The sequence below is a fragment of the Pimephales promelas genome, chromosome 19, assembly GCF_988280905.1.
Source record: "Pimephales promelas chromosome 19, fPimPro1.hap1.1, whole genome shotgun sequence".
NCBI lineage: Eukaryota > Metazoa > Chordata > Actinopteri > Cypriniformes > Leuciscidae > Pimephales > Pimephales promelas.
Genome location: NC_142787.1, coordinates 18,871,663 through 18,895,169, shown reverse-complemented (window position 1 = coordinate 18,895,169; position 23,507 = coordinate 18,871,663). Strand labels below are relative to the sequence as shown.

The following is a 23,507-nucleotide window of genomic DNA, read 5'->3' as shown; positions in this document are numbered from 1 at the left end:
ACGATACATATTCAGAATACAGTATGTAGGAATAGCTAATGTCCACTACAATTCTACATAGTTTAAAAGTCGTTATATGGCTCCATCATGTGGTTGATAGTGGTATCACAACAATCGTTTTGCAGTGCGTAGATTTAGGACACTAAAATAAGCATGTTGCTCTGTCAGTATTCGGTTACATCATGACATCCCAAAGAGAGACTGTCTAATAGTTTCAGCAGGGTAAAGTTATTTTACGGCTCTGGATAAAGAGCCTATGTGAACCAAATGAATCGCCTAGGTCTTTTTAACCTCGCCCTCTTACCCGTTGAGCCAATCAAAACTCCTAATCCAGAGTTCTGTCGATTTTGACAGGGAAGCCCCGCCCTCAAATCAACGTCTAGCTCTTCTTAACTGCATAATTAATTAATCCAGCGTCTTTGTTGTAGCTTGCGGTTATTTTCTGAAAGTAAAGATAAAGTTGACATCTCCAGAATACAAAAACATTGCACTTTTCGCTTTGTACTTAAACTTTTAGGTATGAAGTGAAATAAAACTAGTCGCGTGGAGTGAGTGATAGAGATTTTGGCTCGCGCGAGCAACGCAACCCAACGCACGAGAAACTCGCTCGAGCTGAAGAGATGAACCAAAACAAAAGTAAAAGGGACATGGAAGCTTGAGTTACATTTGTAGAGAAGCAGATGTGAAGTCCATGTTTGCCCCGTCGCTTGGTGATGGACGGACGGGCTGGGGGTGTTAGTTTGTGTGCTGCTCTCATGGAAACAGACTCTGAAGTTCATGTATTCACATGAAGAGAGCTGTATTTAGATGTCCAAGGTAAGGAATCCTGCTACAATACTACAACCAGTGGAACTTTGCTTGTTAATTAAAGTCCACAATAACAAATTTCATGTTTCAAAGTACAGTGTTTGTATTTAGAGATTTCGCAACTTTCCAAAGGGCTTTGCTCTTGATCAACAGGTACTACCACCTTCTGTTCATTAGTCAAGTTGTACAAATGTAAGTTAACTTTAACCATACAAAAACAAGAACTTCATATATAATTTCATAGAAACTGGATGTGTTTATTAATTTGTTAGATAATAGACCGACAGAATTATGCAATAAACATTGGACATTTTTGTCGTAAATATGCAAGCAAGGTAATTAAGTAAAAACAAGTTATGAAACTGTAAATGGAAGTTAACATGATGACATGGCATAGGCTATACAACTATTATAAACAACATTGATTATTGTTTAATTAATTTGTAGCCTTGTATTACAATTCAACATGTATTATGTGATGTGAAATATGCTGCTATGATTATTGTTTATTAGAATTTAATATAGACTAATTATTTTTACAGGTATATTATATAATATTAATATATTATATTAAAAAGGTGTGATTACACATCTGATGTGTAAAAAAATGAAAGATAATACTTTCTAGATTGTCTGGTATCAGTGCTAAAAATGTCTTCTAACCTAATATCTCCCAAGTCAACCCAAAAGAGATGCTCATGGTTTGAAAGTGACACATTCATTTCATTGCACTCACATTACAGTCGATCTTGTGGCCTATCTTATCACACAACACAAATATTCTTCCACAGACACTGTGGATCTTCTTGGCCCATAAGGAGCTTTGGAGCTCACTGTTGGTTTTATTAATCCTGTTCAGCGCTGTGTGTGTGTGTGGCCACCGTTATGTAGCCTATTAAGTGCAGTAACAGTGCATGATCTATATATAGGATACGTGTTGCTTTTGGCTGAGCTCACCACAGGCTCGCTGAATGGATGGCAGAGATCTAGACAAGCGGTTAATTAACGTATGCTGCAGAATGCACTGCTCTCAGGAGATTAGCCGACTCCCTCGGCGAGTATGTTTGTGTGCATGCTGGCGGAGGATGCTGCTGACAGATTGCTACGGTTTGTGAGTCTTTGTGGAATAGTTGCTTGCTACAAACAAAAGTTTCTAGTTTCAAGTGCTAGGGTCACTTTGTCATTTCTCAGATTATGATTATTATGTATACAACTATGCTCTGAATGTGGCCGTGTCACAATTTAAAGGATTGTAAACCAAATGTAGTCTAGAAAAATTAAACGGAGCTTTTCTTTTAAAAGAAAGTTCTTCCCATGAAGCAGTGTTCTGAATGCTGATTGGCTGTTCTTAGAATGATGCCTGTGGCCTGCAGTGCATGGCTGAGATTGTTGTTATGTGGTCACCATGGCAACCAAGGGCCCTGTGAAGGTTGTGAGTTGTTTTTGAGATTGAAGAACACCTCACACCATTCACATCCCTGTTGTTTGCTTATTGTTTTACCAAAGTAATAATATGCATCAATAAAATCAAATGAAAGTGAAGCTCTCATTTTGATTATGCAATTCTTAATGAACTCAAACCCAAACTGGTCATTATATAGATCAGTGGGTCAAATATAATTGTTTTCTATTTTCACATTTTACTACTTCAGCACTGATTTGCTGCTCATGAAACATTTCTCTTTAGTATCATGTCGAAAATGGTGTTGCTGCATGCTTAATATTTTTGTGGAAATATTATGTGAAGTAAGGGCAGAGGCTGTGTGAACATGATGGTTTTGTAGATCTAGACTAAATGTGATCATGCATTTGATCATATCACTTGCAAATAAAACAGTATTTAGTTTTCAGTATTCCTCAAAGTGAAGTGAACAAGTGAATTGCACACAGAATATTATGCAAACCTGTAATAATTAAATATGGTAAATTACATACACAGATATACTTATGTACTGTATTTAATCTCACTTTATTACGTGTCCGATGTCTTTGCTGCTGTCACATTCAGTGATCCAATTCAACCATACTAATCCAATAATGACTTTAGATAAACCCTATATTTGTGTTTAACCCTATAATTATGTATTGCTGAAGTAAGAGTGTAACTGTTGAACTTTCTTTTCCTGCGTCCTATTGTTCTGCAATGCAGAATGGCAGAATGGAATGGAAGAATGGAATTCTTCTTAACATTTGCCAAATATATTTCGTCTTAACAAATATATGTTCGTCTTAACGTTTGCCAAATATATTTCTTTAATATATATATAAAACAACCTAGGCCCACATGAGAAAAGGCAAAGCAAAAGTAACATTACTTTCTATTAAAAGTACAGTGGAGAAAATAATTATGTGATCCCCTGCTGATTTTGTAACTTTGCCCATGCACTCACATTTTTTATGGTATGTTTATTTACAGAATATCAACAAAAAATCCAGAAAAAAAACACATTATATATAGATTATAGCCGAAATTGGTTTGCATTTCAGTGAGTCAAATAAGTATTTTATCCCCAAGCAAAACATAATTTAGCACTTGGTGGAGAACCCTTGTTGGCAAGCACAGAGGTAAGACGTTTCTACTAGTTGGTCACCAGGTTTGCAAACATCTCAGGAGGGATTTTGGTCCATTCCTCTTTACAGAACCTCTTTAAATCCTTAAGGTTTCTTGGCTTCGCTTTCCAACTCGGAAGTTTCAGCTCCCTCCACAGATTTACTATAGTATTAAGGTCCAAGACCTTAATGTGCTTCTTCGTTTTGGGTCATTGTCATGTGGGAAGACCCATCCACGACCCATCTTGAGTGTTCTGGCTGAGGAAAGGAGGAGAGAAACAGAAACCCGTAGCAGAGAAACCCTTACCCGTAGCAGAGAAACAGTCCAATGTTTCCACCTCCGTACCTGACTGTAGGGATTGTGTTCTTGGGTTCATAGTCCACATTTCTCTTCCTCCAAACACGGCGAAATGATGCCAAAGAGCTCAATTTTTTTTTCTCATCTGACCACAGCACTTTCTCCCAAGCCTTCTCTGAATGATTAGATGTTCATTGGCAAACCTCAAACGGGCTTGTACATGTGCAGGGGGACCTTGCAGGTGCTGCAGGATTTTAATCCATTGCGGAGTAGTGTGTTACCAATGGTTTGCTTGGTGACTGGTCCCTACTCCCTTGAAATCATTAACAAGCCTAATTCATGTAGTTCTGAGCTGATCCCTCACCTTTCTCATGATTATCCTTACTATATACCCCATGAAGTGAGATCTTGCATGGAGCTCCAGACCGAGGATGATTAATGGATATTTTGTATTTCTTCCATTTCCAAATAGTTGTCTTCTTCTCACCAAGCTTCTTACTGATGGTCATGATGTAGCCCATTCCAGTCTTGTTCTGGTCTACAATCATGACCCCGATGCCCTTTGACAGCTCTTTGGTCTTGCCCATGGTGGTGGAAAGGATGGAATGGAAGAGGGGGATTCTGTGGTCTTTTATACACATAATGAGCTGACATTAGGAGGACTCACTTTTTTCAAGTGTGATCTGGAGGCAGAATTATTGCTGGTTGGTGGTGGTAAAATACTTATTTCACTCAATCAAATGCTAATCAATTTATATTTTTTGGTTGATATTCTGTCTCTGTCTGTTAAAATAAACTTACTATAAAAAATTATAGACCTTTTAATTTCATTGTAAGTGTTTGTATGTTCACTTAGAACGGTTTGAGTTTCTGTTGAACACACACACACACACACAAAAAAAAAAAAATTCTGGTTCCTATTGACTCCCATTAGGTTTTTGTTTATATTATGAAAGTCAATGGGGACCAGCAACGATTTGGTGACCAACATTCTTCAAAATATCTTCTTTTGTATTTAACGGAACAAACAAATTCGTACAGGTTTAGAACTTAAAGGTGAGTGAATTATGGCAATATTAATTTTCGGGAGAAAAATCATGAAAAGTAACTCTTCAATCGTTCAATGAAAATAAAATAAAAAAACCATGCTATTTTGTTTTTTTCAGTTTGTGTTCAATCACCTTGATGACCTATAAGTGGATATTACACCTATTCATAAAAACATTCGTAATTGGTCAACCATGAGAGAAGACGGCAGTGTCAGTGTGGAGGAGCTGTGGGTGGTACAGGAGCTCAAGGTGGAATAAAAGAGAGAGATAAAGAGCAAGGTAATGGAGCAGAGCAGAGGTGGTACCACTGCAGGAATTCTGGTGTGGACACCAGCCCCAGCATACCCCTCTCCCTCGAGCCCAGAGGGGTCGGACTTCAGCTGGGATGAAGAACTGGATGACGACTTCCATAGCCAGATGGATGAGAACGGCATCATCGGTCTGGCAGAGAGTCAAGGGCAGCAGAAGGTGAGGACATCAGAGATGTTTAACTGATATCTGCCCTTTTATTTGTCATTTAGAGCAGGCTCACCAGGGCTCTTCATCAGAAGTGTCTCATTACTCTTAAAACCGCTTGTCAGTGGACCTTATCCATGAGTAATGGTACTTAAAAAAAAAAACTTAATAAGCATATCATGATTCTTTGAATCAGGGAGGAGAGGAGGAGATTGCAGAGGACCTGTTGTGGGACGTGAAGACCCCTGAGCCTGAACATGGACCTCCACCTGCACTAGAGGCGATAAGCTGTCACCTGAGTGAGCTGCTGGACTCCGAGCCGCTCTCTCGGGCCACTGGAGACGAGACATTTCTGCGTAAGGACTTAATTTAAACATCCACAGCTGAGTTTAATAGCTTAAAACTATAGTAATATTGTATGTTTTTATATTTAAATGATTTTAATTTTGCAAACAGGGATAATTAGTTCTTGTGTACACTATCTATTCATCAAATAATCCTGAAAAAAATGATCACAGTTTTCATTGAAATATTAAGCAGCAACTGTTTCCAACAGTGACAATGAGAAATATTTCTTGAACCAAATCACCATATTTGAATGATTTCTGAAGGACCATGTGACACTAATGCCAATGCTGAATTTTATAATATTATATATAATATTATATAATAATATAATAATATTTCACAAAATAGTGTTTTTATTGTATTGTATTGGTGAGCATAAGAGACTTCTTTCAAAAACATTTAAAAAATCTTGCAGACTCCAAACTTTTTATTAGGAATGTAAGTAAAATAAAAAATGGTCATATGGTCTAAACAGTCTTTTTTTTTTTTTAGAGGAAGAACACAGAGCATATGAAGATGAAGCAGATGATTTGTTGGAAGATTGGACTGATGATGAGGATGGTACAGGAAGCCCAACAATCCAAAGGCACAAATTAAATTCTTTCCCAGAGAGAGAGACAGCGTTAGACATGACTGATGAGGACACATGTGACGATACTCAGAGATTCATGGACCAAACACTTCCTGTCACAGAAGAGATGGTATCTATGTTTAGAATGGCGAAGAGCCTTGATTTCAGTCACAAAATGACTGAGACCCCCCAAAACATTCCAATTTCAGGAGTCCCAGAGCGATCTGAGCAAAGTGATTGTGAGGAACTCAAGGAAACCGAAGAGCAATTTCCCCCAGTCTCACATCGTTCCTTTAGAAATGCGTTTGATCCCATCAGTTTTCCCCATTTGTCCTCAGAGGAAATGATGAATAACTGTGATATTGAAGCAGAGTCATCTCTTAGCACTTTCCAGAGTCCTGCTCCTAAAACATACCACACTGTTAGATCAAAGGGGGAGGAGAATAAACACAAGATCACACCTCAGGCTTCACCAAGAAGCCCTGTGATGAAAATCAGACTGGGGAAAATGCACCAAGATAGTACGAGTGGGGTTGAATTAGAAAGAAAGTTACACAATCCTAACCACAACCTGCAGCCTTCAACGGCCTTTCCCAGAAAAACAAACCCTGCTTCCTGTGACGATCAGGTTTCCATTCCAGCACAGTGCATTTCTAAAGCAAAAGACTCCCCCTCAGAGCACACGCCACCTCCTACACCTCACCGATCTTCAGCAGTGAACAACCACAGAACCTCCAAAACCTCTTACACTGATCCAGATGACATCAGGTCAGATGGACGAACACAATTTTTTTTTTTTGACCCATGATTTGTTGGCCCATGAATAAACTAAATGTGTATGTTTTTCTGCAAATAATATTAAAAAATATATATATATCAAAAAGAATATATGAATAATAGTCCAAAAATATATATGTACATGTATGAAAATAATGTGAATTTATTTATTTAAAATATACTTTAAAAAAGGCATTTGTTGTATTGTTGTTGTAAAGTATAAAATTTTCTAGAATTTAAAACAACATTTTTGCAAAAAAGTACTATAATGTGATAAATCCAAACTGGACATTTAGTCCAGCTTAGTTCTTATTTTAATCAATTATTGCTCTCTATGTATTCATAGGAAAGGACAACTGAGTCGCCCATTACCTGATTTCTCCAAAGTGAAGCCGAGGGTTCGTTTCCCGAAAAACAGTGGATACAAACCTCCTAAAAGCAGTAGACCCCCTCATGATAGAACTTCCCACCCAGATCTTCCTGTAGTGTTCAAATCCCCTGCTGAGATTGTGAGAGAGGTCCTGTTGAGCAGCACTGATGGGTCTCCAGGAAGTCCCTCCACCAGTGGGACCCTCAAGCGCCTGAACAGTACAGTACCAGAGGAGTTCCGCTGCCCCCAGCAGGCCAGCACACTGGTGCAGCAGCTGCAGGTATGTAAAGAGGAGTGAACACTGTTCACAATGAAATTCTAGTATACTATTTACTGCACACTGCATAGTAAACAGTACTGTTCAAAAGTTTGGGATCAGTAAGATCTTTTTTAAAAGGGTCATGACATGAGAAATCAAATTTGCCTTTTGACATATAAGAGTTATTTGTACCATTTACCACAAATTTTAAAGTTTACTTAAATACAGGACTCAAGTAAATGTACTTGGTTACTGTCCAGTGACATTCAGCTGACATTTGCTTGCTTACACTGGATGTGTGAGCATTGCGCCAAAAGCCAATAGAACCCATTGTAATCACTGACGCTGTCTGCAGTATACATATGCTCGTTTCTGACATACTCCATGCTCTTGAGTCTGTTCACAACAGGATAAATTGAAGAGTGAAAGAATGTTTACTTTGATGTGTCGTCCAGTTTAAACAGCTTGCTTGCGTCTCTGGACAGACTTTAGTAGGATACCAGTGTCAGGAATAAGTGGATGTTTATTTTAATGGCATCCGAGATCACGTTGGAGGATTATATGTTTGTTCAGAGCTTTTCATTTTGTAAGCGAGGCACAGTGTAATGGAGAGTTTGCAAAGAAAATTTGTTGAAAGATTAAGCTGCCAGCTGTATTGGATCTGACAGCAGCTGCATCACAACCCTTAAGTAAATGATTTGTGCAGCTTTGTAGCAAACACAGGCAAAGTTAAAATTCTACACTTTTCTGGTGTTGATTTAACACTTTAAAAATAAAATGGAAATCACAATCTTTTTAACCTTATTGGAGTCAAATATTACACCCTCCTGGTGTTGAAAGAACACCTTTTTACAAATAAAAAAACAACACTAAAGAGTTACCAGGGTTATTAGGCTTCTGCATCACCTACTTTAAAGAACTGTAAAATAAACCGACGATTATTTAATCTGAAAAGAGTAAATTCACATTGAAAATTTTAATTGATTCTAAATAAACATCACTCTATATTACTCTTTCCAACCTTTTTTATTTGATTTTTTTTTTTTAAATAACAGCCCAAAACGATGTAAAATGTCATTGCCATAGGACATTTGTAAATCAAAAGGCTTACTGTAAAACAATTTGTCAGGTTTTTTGAATACAAGAATGCAACAACACTGAAAAGGGTGTCTCCTTTATGGGGGGAGGGGTTTAGTGCAAAAGTGAACCTCAGGGAACATAATAAAAAAACTCCATGTCATGAACCACTTAAATGTTTTTAAAGTCTCTTATGCTCACCAAGGCTGCATTTATGTGATAAAAATACAGTAATATTGTGAAACGATTTAAATTTTTTTTCCCTAAATGACTTACTGAACCTAAGCTTTTTAACAGTAGTATATTCTGTGTATTTATATGAAACAATAAACATTTTAAGCTAGAATATGCAACATTGCATAGCATTCTGAACATACTGATTTATTTTAATTTAGGCTAAATTGAAAGATAAAGTATTAAGTCATGTATTAAGTTAAGTTAACTTATTCTTACAGGAGGACTATAACAAGCTGCTTACCAAGTATGCAGAAGCTGAAAATACTATCGATCGACTTCGCCTTAAAGCAAAGGTTGGCTTCACAGACTGTATTTATGGTTATGTGCTTTTTTCCCTTCATTTGAAGGCTGACGTGAATTCAGTGCCATGCTCTCCCTCATATCAGCAGGCCTGTCTCCTTTCTCCGTCTGCTCTGATGTTGACGAAAGCTATTTTTAGAGTCCTCAGGCTGAGTCAACACAATATGTATTCAGAATCTCATTTGTGACGGCCACAATCACAGCCTTCCTTTTAGCAGCACTGCCATACAGACGCACAGGCTCATTTTCAAACCGAGGGCTTTCTCTCTGATTGTGATGTCTTTCCTCAAATAAAAAAAACCTGCTGAGAGGGTTTACCTCAGGAGGACACAAACACTTTCAGAGAAAAGCAAACTAGCAAGCAAACAAACAAACAAAGGCAATAAGCAGTGTACATACAAAACCATTATATGCACAAATTGTTCAATTATCTGCATACTTGATATTATACGGGTAAATGTATGCAACTGAAAATACTATTAAAGTGTTAGTTCACCCAAAAATGAAAATTCTGTGAGTAATTACGCAACCTCATGTTGTTCCACCCCGTAAGACTTTCATTCATCTTCGGAATACAAATGAAGATATTTTCTGAGAGCTGGCTCACTCCTTTATAGGCTGCTGGGTAAATGATATCTGCCAGCCCAGAAAAGTTTTTGTCACTTGATAAACTTAAGGTTGAGCCACTGTAGTCACTTGGACTATTTTAATGTTGTCTTTACTGACTTTTCTGGGCTGACAGGTGAACGAAATTTTTACGGGGTTGGAACAACATGAGGGTGAGTAATGAGGGTAAGAAATGTTAAAGGGATAGTTCACCCAATTAATTATTAATGACAGAATTTTCATTTTTGGGTGAACTATCCCTTTAACATTTCTTACGCAATAAATGTACAAATTGTTGCACAAATACACTGATTACCCATCTTGGTCTTGGTAGTTTATTATTTCCTTTTTTGCAATTGAGTGCAACACGTTATCTACAAACTAATTTTTGGAATTTATTATGATTAAATATTTTAATCAATTTACAACCAAATGACATTATCATTATTATCGTTCTTATGAAATGAGCTCTATTTTATGTGTCTGATAAGATCATACGTTGAATGTTGAAAACGGTTAATAAACACAGCACACTGGCACCTAATCAAGTGATAAAGTGACCTGAAACAAATCTGGTCCTGAGCCAGAATTAAAACAGGATGTGATGTCACTTACCTTTGCTGTTACATAAGAGTTCAGTGTTACATGTCACAACCTCATCTAAACTCATTTCAGCTGTACCGTAACATTTTACTGAGCAATGTTGGTTATTATTTAGGCCAATCGTCATAGGCCATTTCTCTGTTCGTTTTGCATTTGCTGTAATGCTCATTAAGTTCTTCCCTCACATGACCTGGCCATCTGCTACTGCTTTAACAGAAACAACAGCTTGAGAAAGACAGGTTTCATTCACTTCTATTATAACCCTTATTGACTTAGTTGTGGTTTCTTAGATGTAGAAATAGGAGTGGGTGATAAATAATACAACTCTAGAAATGGCATCATTAAGAAATGGCTTTTCCAAATTCAGACCGAAAATAAAGTTTATTTAAAAGACAGTTAAATATTTTATATACTGAGTACGTATATATGCTTTTATTGCCCACCCCTATGTGAAAATGAAGGCATAGGCTGGTAACTGATTCTGGTGTTGATTGATTAATAATAAAGATTGTGGTCGAAAATGGATGCTATTTTAGTCGAAACACTCAGGGGTCATGTTGAGGTTATGTTTAGTGTGATTTAGTGTCTCGGGGTGCTTATCAAGTGGGGACAGTCATTTGGCATCCATTATGCCCCTTTCTTTATTTTGTGTGTGAGTTGCAGGGATATCAGCCTACTGACATTGTGTTTTCGTGTGTATTTCTCTATCTGGTGTATTTCTCTATCCAGTGTCTTATCAGCAAGTCCAGCAGTGGGAAAACACTAATTAAATGGCCTGTTTTATGAGTCCTTTTTTGAATGTGAGTCTCCTCCATTCTCCTTTGTGGTTCAGCCACTAGTCTGCGGTACTGTAAATCTGAGGGGTCTGTTATGTGTGCAGGCAAGTCAGGGCTGTATTTCTCTGATGGTCTCACTCTCAGCAACTACATAGTTGGTGGCGACAGTCCTTGTTGTGTTCTTCTCGCTGTGTTACGTCCCACAGATCAAGACCGAAGATTGCTTCCACCTGAACCAGAAATAAATATAATATAAACATACAAATTTTTTTTCTCCACATGTACAGTATACCATATAAATATGGATTTAGAGAGATTTTATAGTGCAGCACATAGGGGACATGAATGCGTTTACACAGGACTCATTATAAGGCATTATGTATAGAAATGGGCTCACAGTCTTGGATTATTGTCAAAATAGCCCTTTACTTGTCAACATGATTGTTTTCTATGTGCCGTTTGTTTTTTAGGTTGGTCTCTGTTCTGAACCCCCAAAGCCCAGTACAGCTATCCTGTCAGGTGTTATTCAGGAAGGGTCAAAGGTCATAACCCTCAGTTTTCCTCAAGCACAGAGGGCAGAGTTCAGCTCAGGATCTGCTAACCTGACCCAGCAGAAGAATGACCCCGGTACACCACACTGACAACACCACTTTGAAACTGTGTACTTTTATAGTGTACATACTAATCACACTAATCACAATCAAACAGAAGTACATATTTTCTGTTCTGTAATATATCAAATATGTGTAATTGTTAAGAAAACAGCAGACTTTTTATTTTTAGGTGATTCTTTTTTTTTGTAGTGATGCACTGAAATGATTTTTATTTTGCCAAAACCAAAATTAAAGTTCCCTTTCGTAGTCACTTCGAGTTACGTCAGAAGTGACGGAGATTGGGGGGGTTTCGCATAGAAAGCCAATCCTCTTCGAGTATTTAAACACGAGCCAATGGCATGCAATGCCTTGGGGCTGCGGAAATTTGCATAGCGTACTCCGCCCTACTCCGTGAGTATAAAAGGAGGAAGTGAACGCAACCGCAGTATGTCTTCGCTGAGGAGCCAAGACTGAACTCGGCGTCTACCCAGCGATACAGCAGAAGTGGCAGGGAGACGTAACGTCTCCGTTCCCTACTCAGGGAACGAGGGTTACATGCGAAACCCCCCCAATCTCCGTCACTTCTGACGTAACGTCTCCGTTCCCTACTCAGGGAACGAGGGTTACATACGTAACCGAGACGTTTTTATTTGGCCAAAAACCCAAACCAAAAATATAGTTTATTTAATAATAAATTAATTCATGAAATTGATTTAAAAATTAAGAAATTGTAACTTTTTTTTTTTGTTAAAAGTTTTATATAAACTTGATATAGTATAGTTATATAAACTTGATAATGATATAGTTTTATATAAGTTTTATATAAACTTGATAATGATATAGTTAATGATATGTTTCTACTCTAATTTGTTGTTTAAATAACATTTAATGTATGTTTGTTTAGTACAGTCACCGTTTAAATAAGACGTCAATTAAAATTATAATGAATATGAGGGCCTATATTTAGCAAAATGCTCGTTTCTACAGTTATTTTTTTCCAGCTGACTTATGAGCTATGGACATGAGGACTCTTCTAAATTGTTTTTTCAGTCAAACTGAATAAGATTGTTCATTCATCCCAAAATTGTTTTGTTTGCATTGCAGAAAACTCCAGAAAAACAGTACCTCGCCCTTCCTCTGTGTGCTCCATCAGCTCTGGATCTCTTACAGCAGACTATCTAACAGAGACTCTGACCAAACAGACTCATAGATTTCAGCTACAGGTAACTAAATTTAAAAGAACCTATTTGGAACTTTTAGTGTCTGTAACAATGACCATCATTATGTCAAACTCTTTTTTTTTTTCTTGTTAAGGTTGATGCTTTTGAGGCACTTCTAAAGAATGGGAAACTCAAGCCCTGTGAACAGATAAAGGTATGATGATGCTTGTTTAAAAAAAACTTGAATTTGAGACACAAGGCAGATTGACTAAGTCTGAATCCTCTACAGGGTCTCTCCACACTGGCAAAGGGGCAAGAGTCTCTTGAGAGGGCTTACCTAGATGCACGAGCCCAGTATCAGATGCTGCAGAAGCGACAAGGCGGGCATGTCACCTTTGACCCAGACAGGTAGCATATTTTTTTAATATATAAATATATATATACACTACCATTAGATTTTTTTTTTTAGAGATTTTTCAAAGAATTTAATACTTTTGTTCAGCAAGGATGCATTAAATTAATCATTTATAATGTTGCTCTTCTTTTTAACTTTTTATTCTTCATAGAATCCTAAAAAATATAGAAATCCTTAAAAATATTCATCAGAACATGTATATATATATATATATATATATATATATATATATATATATATATATATATACTGTATATATATTAAATATCAGCATAGCAGATCGTGTGACAGTGAAGACTGGAGTAATGGCTGCTGAAAATTCAGCTTTGCCATCACAAGAATAAATTACGTTTAATGGTTTCAAAATTTTAATTTAAATTGTAATAATATTTCACAATATTAATGTTTTTAATTGATTTTTGATCATATTAATGCAGCCTTGGTGCACATACGAGACTTATTTTTTTATTGTTTTTTATTTATTTATTTGTTCACAGATAAACTTCATTGTTGTTTGATGCTGATGCAAATATTGTCAAAGCTGTGCTTCCTGTTTACTTCCTGTGCCACTGGTTTGTAGTATGTGCAAAATATGCATACTGTGTGTTTGTGTGTGACACAGGGACCTAGAAGGTCAGATCTTCAGATCAGGGATGCGATTGGATGAGATAAAGGAGTGGCTGGAGCAAGCAGAACAGAAGCAACCCATTTCTGAATCTACTTTAACCCCGCTCCCTCCTTCAGATGTGCTCTGTATGTCCATGCTGGAGACTGAACCTCTACCTCAGGTGCCTCAAACTTAACCTCGACACCTCACTATCCTCTGACCTCATGAGCTTACAGATATGAAGGACATAAAATTACAGATTTTCTCCTCCATTCTTTCTCAGAGCCCACTGTCAGCTGTCCATCCTGAGGCATGTGTTGGTGTGGACGTCAGTTCAGTTAGCAGAGAGAGTGATGCAGACAGAGAGGAAGAAGAGATCCTCCCATTTGGTCTTCATCCACTCTATGACAAACACAAGCATGTGGAGAAAGACTTCAGTAACCTCATGGGCTGGTGAGTGACCTTTGTTATATATAACCCCCATATATATATATACTATATATATATATATATATATATATATATATATATATACATATACTGTATATAAACTGCTTTAAATGTCAGAATATATCTCTTATTGTCTTCTTACCCAGCTATCAGAGTTTTAAAAAGCTCCCTGGGATGCTGGACCAAGCCATGACTTTAAAGAGCCGTGACTTGCTGGATTTTGGACACTGTGTTCCCTCTGAGAAAAAAAGTGTAATGGTCAGACAACGACACAGGACTATTAATGAGAGTGAGATGACAAAATCTGCTCAGCAGTGAGTCCTGAGCCTATTTCACATAATATTTCAGTACATCAGCTTCAAGGATGCACTGCAATGTTTTTCTTACTTAATATTGTTGTTTTACAGTACAATATCTTTACATTCTTAAATCAAGGTGCATTAATTTTAAAGGCAAAATGGCAAATTTTGCCTGCTGGTTGATTTTAAAATGTGAATTTGTATTTTTAATTTTTTTGATTAGGTGATTGCTGTAGCCTGCATCTAACTTTAGTGTGGGGTCTTCCTTAATTTTTAATCTGGGTAAATTTGTTGGCGATCAAATATTCAATATCTCTACTATCCATAATTAAGCTGGTTGCTAGATTACCAGTGGGAGCATATATTCAAACTATTATCACATAATTTATGTCTCTTGGAAAAGCAACAGTGGTCCAACCAACTACAATAATATTTTATGCCGTTACAATGGTGAAATTACAAACAAGTAATTTACATTCTGAAACATGAAATTACATGAATAACTGGGAATTTGAACGTACTTTTCGCTTTTTCCATCCCAAAATTTTGATGAGCCGCCTCTGCAGAAACCCACACTTATTTAATATTTTATTAAAATTCACTTCCCTTTGAATTACGTTTATTACATCACTAGCAGATGTTTTACTAACTTAATTTTGATAATGTTTTAAAAAAAACATGACAAATTTGCTTCTCAAGAAAATGTATCTTTATTTAAGAATGTTTAGATATTTGTACTGAAAAGTACTTTTTGCAATGTTTAGAAGATCTATGGGATCAGCTACTTTAAGACAGTAAAGAATGTAATATTATTATATTTCATTATCCAGACATCACTGTTTGGGCCTTATTAACTGATTTGAGAAAATTGACAGGTGTACCATAGATTAGAATTATCGTATCCTACCAATTAGAGAACATCTTGGCTGATAAGCCCCATCCATTTTAGAAACCCTGGGATTCTATCAGTTTATTCTGATTTAGTTATATAAATTAAGGGTAATTGACACAGATGTAATAATAAGAATATTTCCGTGTTTGTGATCTAAATATCAGCTGTTTGTTGTTATCAGATTTTGAAAGATAATTAAGGGTAGCAGCAGTTCAATCCGCACTGCACTATCAACACCTGGCTGTTTGCTCTGTCATTCATCTCTCCATTGTCTCGTTCTTTAGGCAGCCAGCAGCAGATTGTGTCCCTCACTTCAGCCCATCTGTTAGCTCACAGGTGTGTGACTCTATGGAAACTCACCCAGAGGCTCTTTGCCACTTCTCGGTGTTGCCGGGGCAACAGGGCAGGGAGAAGAAAATGTCAGTAAGCAGGAAAACTCAAAGCAGTAGCCTAACCAGCCTGACAGAGAGTACAGAGCCCAAAACTATGGGCCTGAAAGCAAAGGCCAAGACGGTCAGATCGCCCCTTCTGGTCAGTGACTACTTTATTTATGATGAACAACACTATATAGTTGAAGGATTCTTTATGTGCGTGAAAAATAATAATTTGAATAGAGCTCTTACATGTATTTCTGACACTGCAGGATGGGGTCATGTCTCCAGAGACAGACAGTGGCTTTATGGGCTCTGAGAGCAGTCAGCTCACTCATGCAGTACACAGTCCTCTACAACAGAGGGCAGTGGTGAGGTATGAAGCGCCTTCACTGTCTAGAGCACTTCCACTTTGATCCTATGGCCCTTTATTAGACAAGAAACCTGTGAACCGTAATGTGTTAGTGATGCTTAGTAAATTAAGTATCACTTTAACTTGCTCATACTTAGGGTTAGATCCTGCACTATTTGTGCTACAGGCATGAGAAGAGGTGTGCTTTTACTTTTTTAAGTGACTAGACTTATTTTCCATCAGATTGATCATAAAACGGGTGGAAAAGTCTGGAAAAAAACCCTCAAATTTCATTTTTAAATTCTAGTTAAATATTTTTGCTATCCTTGGGAATTTATACGCCTTTATATTTTTCTGAAATCTCCTCAGTTCCATGTTGTCTGGCTCACACATGAAGAACACAGAAAGACCAGAGTCCGCTCCTCCTCCTGGGCAGCCTTTTGCCGTCTCCACCTCTCGGTCACAACCCTCTCCAAATACCCTAGGAGAACACCTCAGCATGTCTGGAGGATGTACAGGTCCGGTTAGGAAGAGAGGAGGGGAGGAGACGCATTCCTCTTCCAACCTTTCTCCATCAATCTCCCCCCTTCATTGGCCTAATAGCACCATCCCCCCCTGGCCAAGCAGTCTGACCAGCAGCCAATCAGATCACGGGAGTGATCATGGTGGGTGTCAGCATTAGAATTGGCTTGAAATTTCATACAAAAAGCATGTCAAAATATTTTAAGAGTCTGATATTGTTGTCTTATGTTTCTCTCTATGAAATCATAATACATGGTTACACTAAATGCATTCAGTGAATACTTCTACAGTGTTATGAAGATCAATTTCCACATACTAATACATGGTGAACATTTTATGGGTAACACTTTACAATAAGGTTCATTAGTTAACATTAGTTAACTACATTAGTTAACATGTACTAAGAATGAACAAAACTTCTTCAGCATTTATTAATCTTAGTTAATATTAATTCCAACATTTACTAATACGTTATTAAAATCAAAGGTTGTATTAGTTAACATTAGTTAATGCACTTTGAACTAACATGAACGCACAATGAACAGCTGTATTTATATTAACTAACATTAACAAAGATTAATAAACACTGTAACTAATGCATTGCACATCGTTAGTTCATGTTAGTTAATGTGCATTTACTAATGTTAACTAATGAACCTTATTGTAAAGTGTTACCATTTTATGTTTAATGTAAATTAACAATAGTATATAATTTAGCATTAACCTGGTATAATAAATGTTGTAATGTAATATATGCTATAATATACTGTATATATGATTTTTACAGCATTACCATTAAAACATTTATTTTGTCTTGAATAATGCTGATATTTGCTGATTTCTCTTTTCATCCTTTTTCTCCATAAATTTTCAGTCCATTTCTTATCTGGGGAGGAAAAAACACAGGGTAGCCAATACCCACAACCAGCCAATCTGCAGCTCCGCTCTCACAGAAGCCCCTCCTTTCCTGTGCCGCATCACCACGAAGACCACCTCGAAGCCCAAAGTTCCGTTCAGCTAACAAATCACCAGTGAGTTTCCTAAAGGCTGACATGGTCACTTCAGCACAAACAAGCAGAGATTTATGGCCACTCTTTGGCCACTACTGTAAGGGTGTTCTGGGAAAAAATCCAGTGGTATTAAGTGGTCTCTATAAAATCATTTTTTACTTCATGGCAGCCAGAGTTCCATCTGGATATTTAGATTTAATTTTCATTCTTTCCTTTCTTTGATTCAGCAGGAGTTTGTCTCTCAAATAGACTAGCTGAATACAGTGCTGGTATGTATTCTGCTCCACAAGAAGAGACCAGCATTAATCACCATTAGCTATTAATAAAACCCCTTGTGTGCTTTTGATGGTTGAAATATTCACCTACCCACATCCACACACCCACCACTTCTGGCAGTGCCTGTAGCACTTCTAACTGCAATGGTTATTTCTAAACCCTGTGTTGATCTGAATTCTAACAGACTCAAAATATCTTTTGAGCCAATATGTACAGTTTCATCTAAACACCATAACCCTTTAACTCCACAGGTATATTATGCCAAAAAAATCCACTAGATTTCACACTATCAATCAACAGCACTTGTCACAACACTTCTTCTAACATGGATGTCAGAAACAAATAAATCACCCCAGCCATGTAAACTGTTGTTTTTGTGAAATTTTGCAAGCTACGCATATTTTTTTAACATATTACACTGTAAGAGTCCTAACATTTATTTGATCAAAAATAATGTAAAAACAGTAATATTGTGAAATATTTTCACAATTCAACTCTATTACAACTCTTTTCTATTGTAATTAAAATGTAATTTATTCCTGTGATGCAAAGCTGATTTTTTTTAGCATCCATTACTCCAGTCTTCAGTGTCACATGATCTTTCAGAAATAATTCTAATGTTCATTTGCTGCTCAAGAAACATTTCTTCTTATAATCAATATTTTTGTGGAAACCATGTTATTTTTTTTTTATTTTTTTTGATGGACAAGACAAAGCAGCATTGATTTGACGCATCGAAATTAGAACTACAGATAGTGACTGATTTTTATTGAATTTCATGTTTTCCCCTCTTTAAAGTATTTATTTATTAAACTTTTATGCATTTTGTATGTTTCAGAGAGGCTCTTGAATCTCTACAGCAAGAAGTGAACCGACTAAAGGAGAGACTAGAGGGAAGTCTGAGACTCTCCAAACCTGCTAGTCCTGTTAGAGCGCCCTCTTCTGCCACAGAAAACACCACAAATCACGCACGCCCACAGATACCAACACCGCAGTGGGTTCATTTAAGGTAATTAGACTATCAAAATATTATATATATTGCCTTGAACTTTAACTTCAAAAAGATTTGATCATATTTATTTCCTATTAGGTCAGAGAGGAGGAGAAGGCAGACAGAGAGAGAGAGGAATGGTGAAAAAGAAAAAGGATACTCACCAAGACACATCCTGAGGCAGAGATCAGCATCTTTACCTCGACATCGACCTGAAACTGACTTGAGTATGTTCACCTACTTGCAAATCTTTCCAAATCAGTGTAGGATAAATATGGCTCATGGCTTTGTTGTAAGATAGGGATGCAAAGAGATTTTCTCAACATCCCTGAATAACGAAAAACTTGGATGCTAAGTTTGAACAGTTAAACTCTGATAGAGAGATTATATTACTTTTTCACCATGCTCCTTATATAACCCTGCTGCAGCAACTGATTCTGAGCAAATCCAGTCTGAGCCAAGACCATCAACATCAAGACATGTCCCGATGTCCCCTATGACATCAAGAGGGAGAAGACAAACCAGAGGATTTGAACGTCACAAAGAGGACAGTACCTGTAAGTATAGACTTTGTTGTAATTTAACATAGATGACTAGGTTTTGATATGGTAGTCAAGAACATTTTTTGGTCATTTTAAATAAACAACAGCAGGCAGATCCGATAATAGCGATGAAATGGAACTGGGCCGAGGACCGGAACCTACCTGTGTATACTGCAAATCAGATCGCACTGGTGCCTCGACACGTAAGCATCCTCCCTCTATCATGAGAATAGGATCTGAAACTTACTGAGATGAACATTTCATGAACTATCCTCCTGTCCTTTACACTATTCATTAAAGGCCCAATGAGGAGCAGGAGCTCTCCACGTCTCACGCAACCTTCCTGTAGCCAATGCCCATTGTGTGGTGCATTAAGAGCCTCTCAAACAGGTTTGCACTTCATGATCTATAATCTAATGAAGTTAATTGCTGATATATTTACCTAATATGACTTGTATATCACCAAGAATCATGTTGACTCTCGTGTGTGGTTATTTAGCTAATCAGGTGCCAGTGTCCACACCTAGAAGGAGTGAGCCAATGAGATCCTTACAGAAGGACAGAGGAGGCATGAATGTGGCAGTGGCTCCTCACCCCACATTGCAGGGAGGTGTTCCAGTTATCCCATATGTGCCCGTCTATCCTTCAACTCTGTGAGTACCTTATCTTCAACTGCTGCCTGGACAATGAATCAGACTCTAGAAAAATGTATGAGAACAATCTCAACTTCCTGTCAACCAGTTGTTCTATGATGATTTGATTTATATTATGCTGATATACATGTTGGTAAGATTATTTAATGTTTTTGAAAGACACCCCTCGCTCTGTGTCATTTTCTTGCAGGTACTTCTCCAGCCCAGTGCCGGCACAGGCCTACTCACAACCCTTTAACATCACAGCAAGTCCCAGCAGAGATGGGGTCAGAGGTCATCGCAGACGCTCTCTCTCTCTGAACAGCTCTCTGACCCGCGCCCTCACAGCGGCTAGAAACATGAAAGAGGTCTCGCATCGCATGGCTCACTCCCTGTCCTCAGGGCTGCACTGCAGTAGCTTCCTCACCACATCTTGCACCTAATGACATCAGCATTTGTTCATTCAGCGGACGCTTTTATCCAAAGTGACATCAAATTAGGAATAATACATTTTGTGCTGCTCAGCTGTTTCTCACATAGTGAGATGTTTGATCGTTTTCATTAGTTTTTACGTAAAACAACTTTTTCCCATAGCAGTGCGTTTTATGCCATTTAATGCTGCAGTAGAAAATGCTGGGAAATGTCTCAGGTGACTTTTAGAGATCGATAGCTACATTACGGTAGCTTAAACAATACAGGTTTGTATATAGACGGACCTCAAAAATATTTGGAAACTTAATCCACACTTAAAGATGTATGTATGTCATTGAAAAAAAGCTAAACAAGAAAGCAAAAAAATACAAGAAATATTGTTTGTTTTTTTTTACAAAAAAGTTTGAAAAGTTTGTTAGGTTTTAAATGGAAAAAACAATAAATATACGGTACTGTTCTAAATGAGGATAAAGACGTGGTGGTTTCCAAACATTGGTAGAACTTTAGGACATCTACTATTTTACAGAATTATTTTAACAGATACCAGTTGGATTTATATTTTGTTATATAATCAAAAGACATGCATGTTTAAGTGTGATTTACTGTAAATGTCAAAAGGATTTTTGGGTCCACTGTACTAGAGCTCTTTTTTCTGGCCAGACCAGATAATGTCATTGTTAAGATTTTCAAATATCCACAGGTAGATTTATATTTGTTTTAACTAAGAAGAAAAGTCACTTTCACTGTACGAATGTGGAATGGATTTGTTTTTCATATCTGTCAGTGACAGGTTTTTAAATCTTTATATTTTCTAATAGGGGGGAATAAGTACAGTGCTGTTCTTGAAGTTGTTGGGTGATTGTGTTTGTATTTATATTACGGTACTTTTGTGCTGTATTTGTTTACCTGGAATTTCCAAATTTCAACTGGATAACCTTTTTTTAAACTTGAATTCAGTGTGTATAATCCAGCATACCTTGAGTCCCACAAGTGTTTGTAGCAGCATTGAGGTCAGTGTGAAAAGAAAGACCAACATGCATTTCACTTTGTGTTTTTCTGTTTTATTGGGTTGTGAGATAATGATTGTTAGTACAAAATATTTTATATATAGTTTTCCTTGGAAAATGTCTTTTTAGTGCTGCTTGTTTTTATTGACTCTGGTAGCGTTTTTTCTAAATGTTTTTATGTGTTTTTGTATTTATAGAGCTGTACTTTTGTACTTAATTTACTACTACTATAAATGATTCTATATTTGACCTGTGTCATGCTACTGTTTTCCTTACAGCTAGGTAACGGACCAGACCTGCTGTCTGATATGCTAGGGGTTTTGTATGGAGAGAAATCTGAGTTGAAAGTCAGCTAATGTATCATACATTCAGAATCCAGTGATCAAGGTTGGTGGCTAATCAAATGGTCTATCCAACAACATTTTATTCAATGTAACGGGGTTCCCACAGTCATTGAAAATAAACAATTGAAATAACAGGTAGCCATTACCAGACCTGTAATTAATAATAAAATAAATACTTTTCATATGCACGGGTTAACGAATAAAACTGAAACACCGATTAAAAATTCTCTAAAATTCCGTACCAATTTTCAACTTTACTTTCATGCTTTTTATTTTATTTTATTTTTTTTGATGCAATCCAGGTTAGTACTCAGACATCTCTTTTAGACAGCTTTCTGTTGGGTGTGGACAAGAAGTCCTGTTGGATGTGGTTCTATGGAAGTAAAATAATGTCAAATCATGTTGAATTGCACCAAGTGAAAATTTTATTTATTTATTTTTTTAAATAAAATTGCATTAACCATGCTTGCATTTTAATCCATTGTATTTTTAAGGCTTGCATTTTTATGGGCTGAAATTGTCAATGCAGAGGTGATGGAGATGGAGATGCAAAGGAGATTGAGATGCAGAGGAACTGAAAATGTCTTTTGGAACGTTTGGTTCCCATTGAAGTCCATTATATGGAGAAAAATCCTGGAATGTTTTCATCAAAAACCTTAATTTCTTTTCAACTGAAGAAAGAATGACATGGATATCTTGGATGATATGGGGGTGAGTGAACTACTCCTTTAAAGTTTCTTTCTAGTGATTGCCAATCATTTCTGCCATTTTACTTTTCTCATATGACAAAAGAAAATTAACAAATAATTTGTATTTATTTCAAAGCGTGCAAGTGTATGCTTTGTTTATTGTTTTATCTTTGCTAACTTGCAAATCAATACATATTTACTGTCTGTATCCACTAGTATCTTTTTTGACAAGTTAATATAATAATAATATAATTTATGTAATGTGGAAGGAGTTGGATCTGGATCTGACTCCTCCCTGTGGATTTCATGTTCTGCAGTGAAAACCATCTCGAATTTGTGGAAGCAAATTTGCGAAGCGAAATAAAATGGACCGAAAACCGCCTGTTGAATATTATAGGTTGTATTTTTAATCAGTCTGAATATTTTGGAAGTAAAATATGAAAGGTGAATACTTATTATTGAAATTTCACTTATGAAAATGTGTTTGAATTTAAATATTCACAGCTTAAATGTTCAACCATGCTAAATTTCAGCCCATAAAAATGCAAGCCCTAAAAATACAATGCATTAAAATACAAGCAGGGTTAATGCAATGCCTGTTTTTTTTTTCAAACAGGCTTTTTGTTTAACAAACATTTGGCATTATTTTACTTCCATATGGTTCATCCTACATGATGGTATGCTGACTTTACCCTGGATACCATACCCTGCATCCCGTTATAAATCTTACATTTCCATATAAATATATATATAAGAAAATCTGAGATTATCATAGGTGTGATCGGATGTAAAAAGGAAGTCCTGTATGGCGCACGTCACAAAAATTTTCTGATTCCTCA

General features: G+C 36.8%; 1 protein-coding gene across 2 annotated transcripts; it reads left to right on the top strand.

Annotated features, from left to right (window-relative positions):
- The first annotated feature begins 382 nt into the window (after positions 1-382).
- Positions 383-21,884, top strand: akna (AT-hook transcription factor). Of its 2 annotated transcripts, XM_039688072.2 has the most exons (24): positions 383-816; positions 4,822-5,172; positions 5,357-5,516; positions 6,001-6,847; positions 7,203-7,506; positions 9,018-9,092; positions 11,555-11,711; positions 12,782-12,900; positions 12,992-13,051; positions 13,127-13,245; positions 13,875-14,040; positions 14,143-14,312; positions 14,456-14,623; positions 15,785-16,031; positions 16,144-16,247; positions 16,593-16,888; positions 17,620-17,776; positions 18,870-19,040; positions 19,122-19,249; positions 19,451-19,579; positions 19,672-19,767; positions 19,865-19,954; positions 20,064-20,217; positions 20,408-21,884. In XM_039688072.2, the coding sequence occupies exons 2-24, from the start codon at positions 4,987-4,989 to the stop codon at positions 20,637-20,639; spliced, it is 4,335 nt and encodes a 1,444-aa protein (XP_039544006.2). In that variant the 5' UTR covers positions 383-816; positions 4,822-4,986; the 3' UTR covers positions 20,640-21,884. The 2 variants fall into 2 exon arrangements, with proteins under 2 accessions (XP_039544006.2, XP_088979835.1); XM_089123709.1 differs by lacking the exon at positions 14,456-14,623.
- Positions 21,885-23,507: the final 1,623 nt, after the last annotated feature.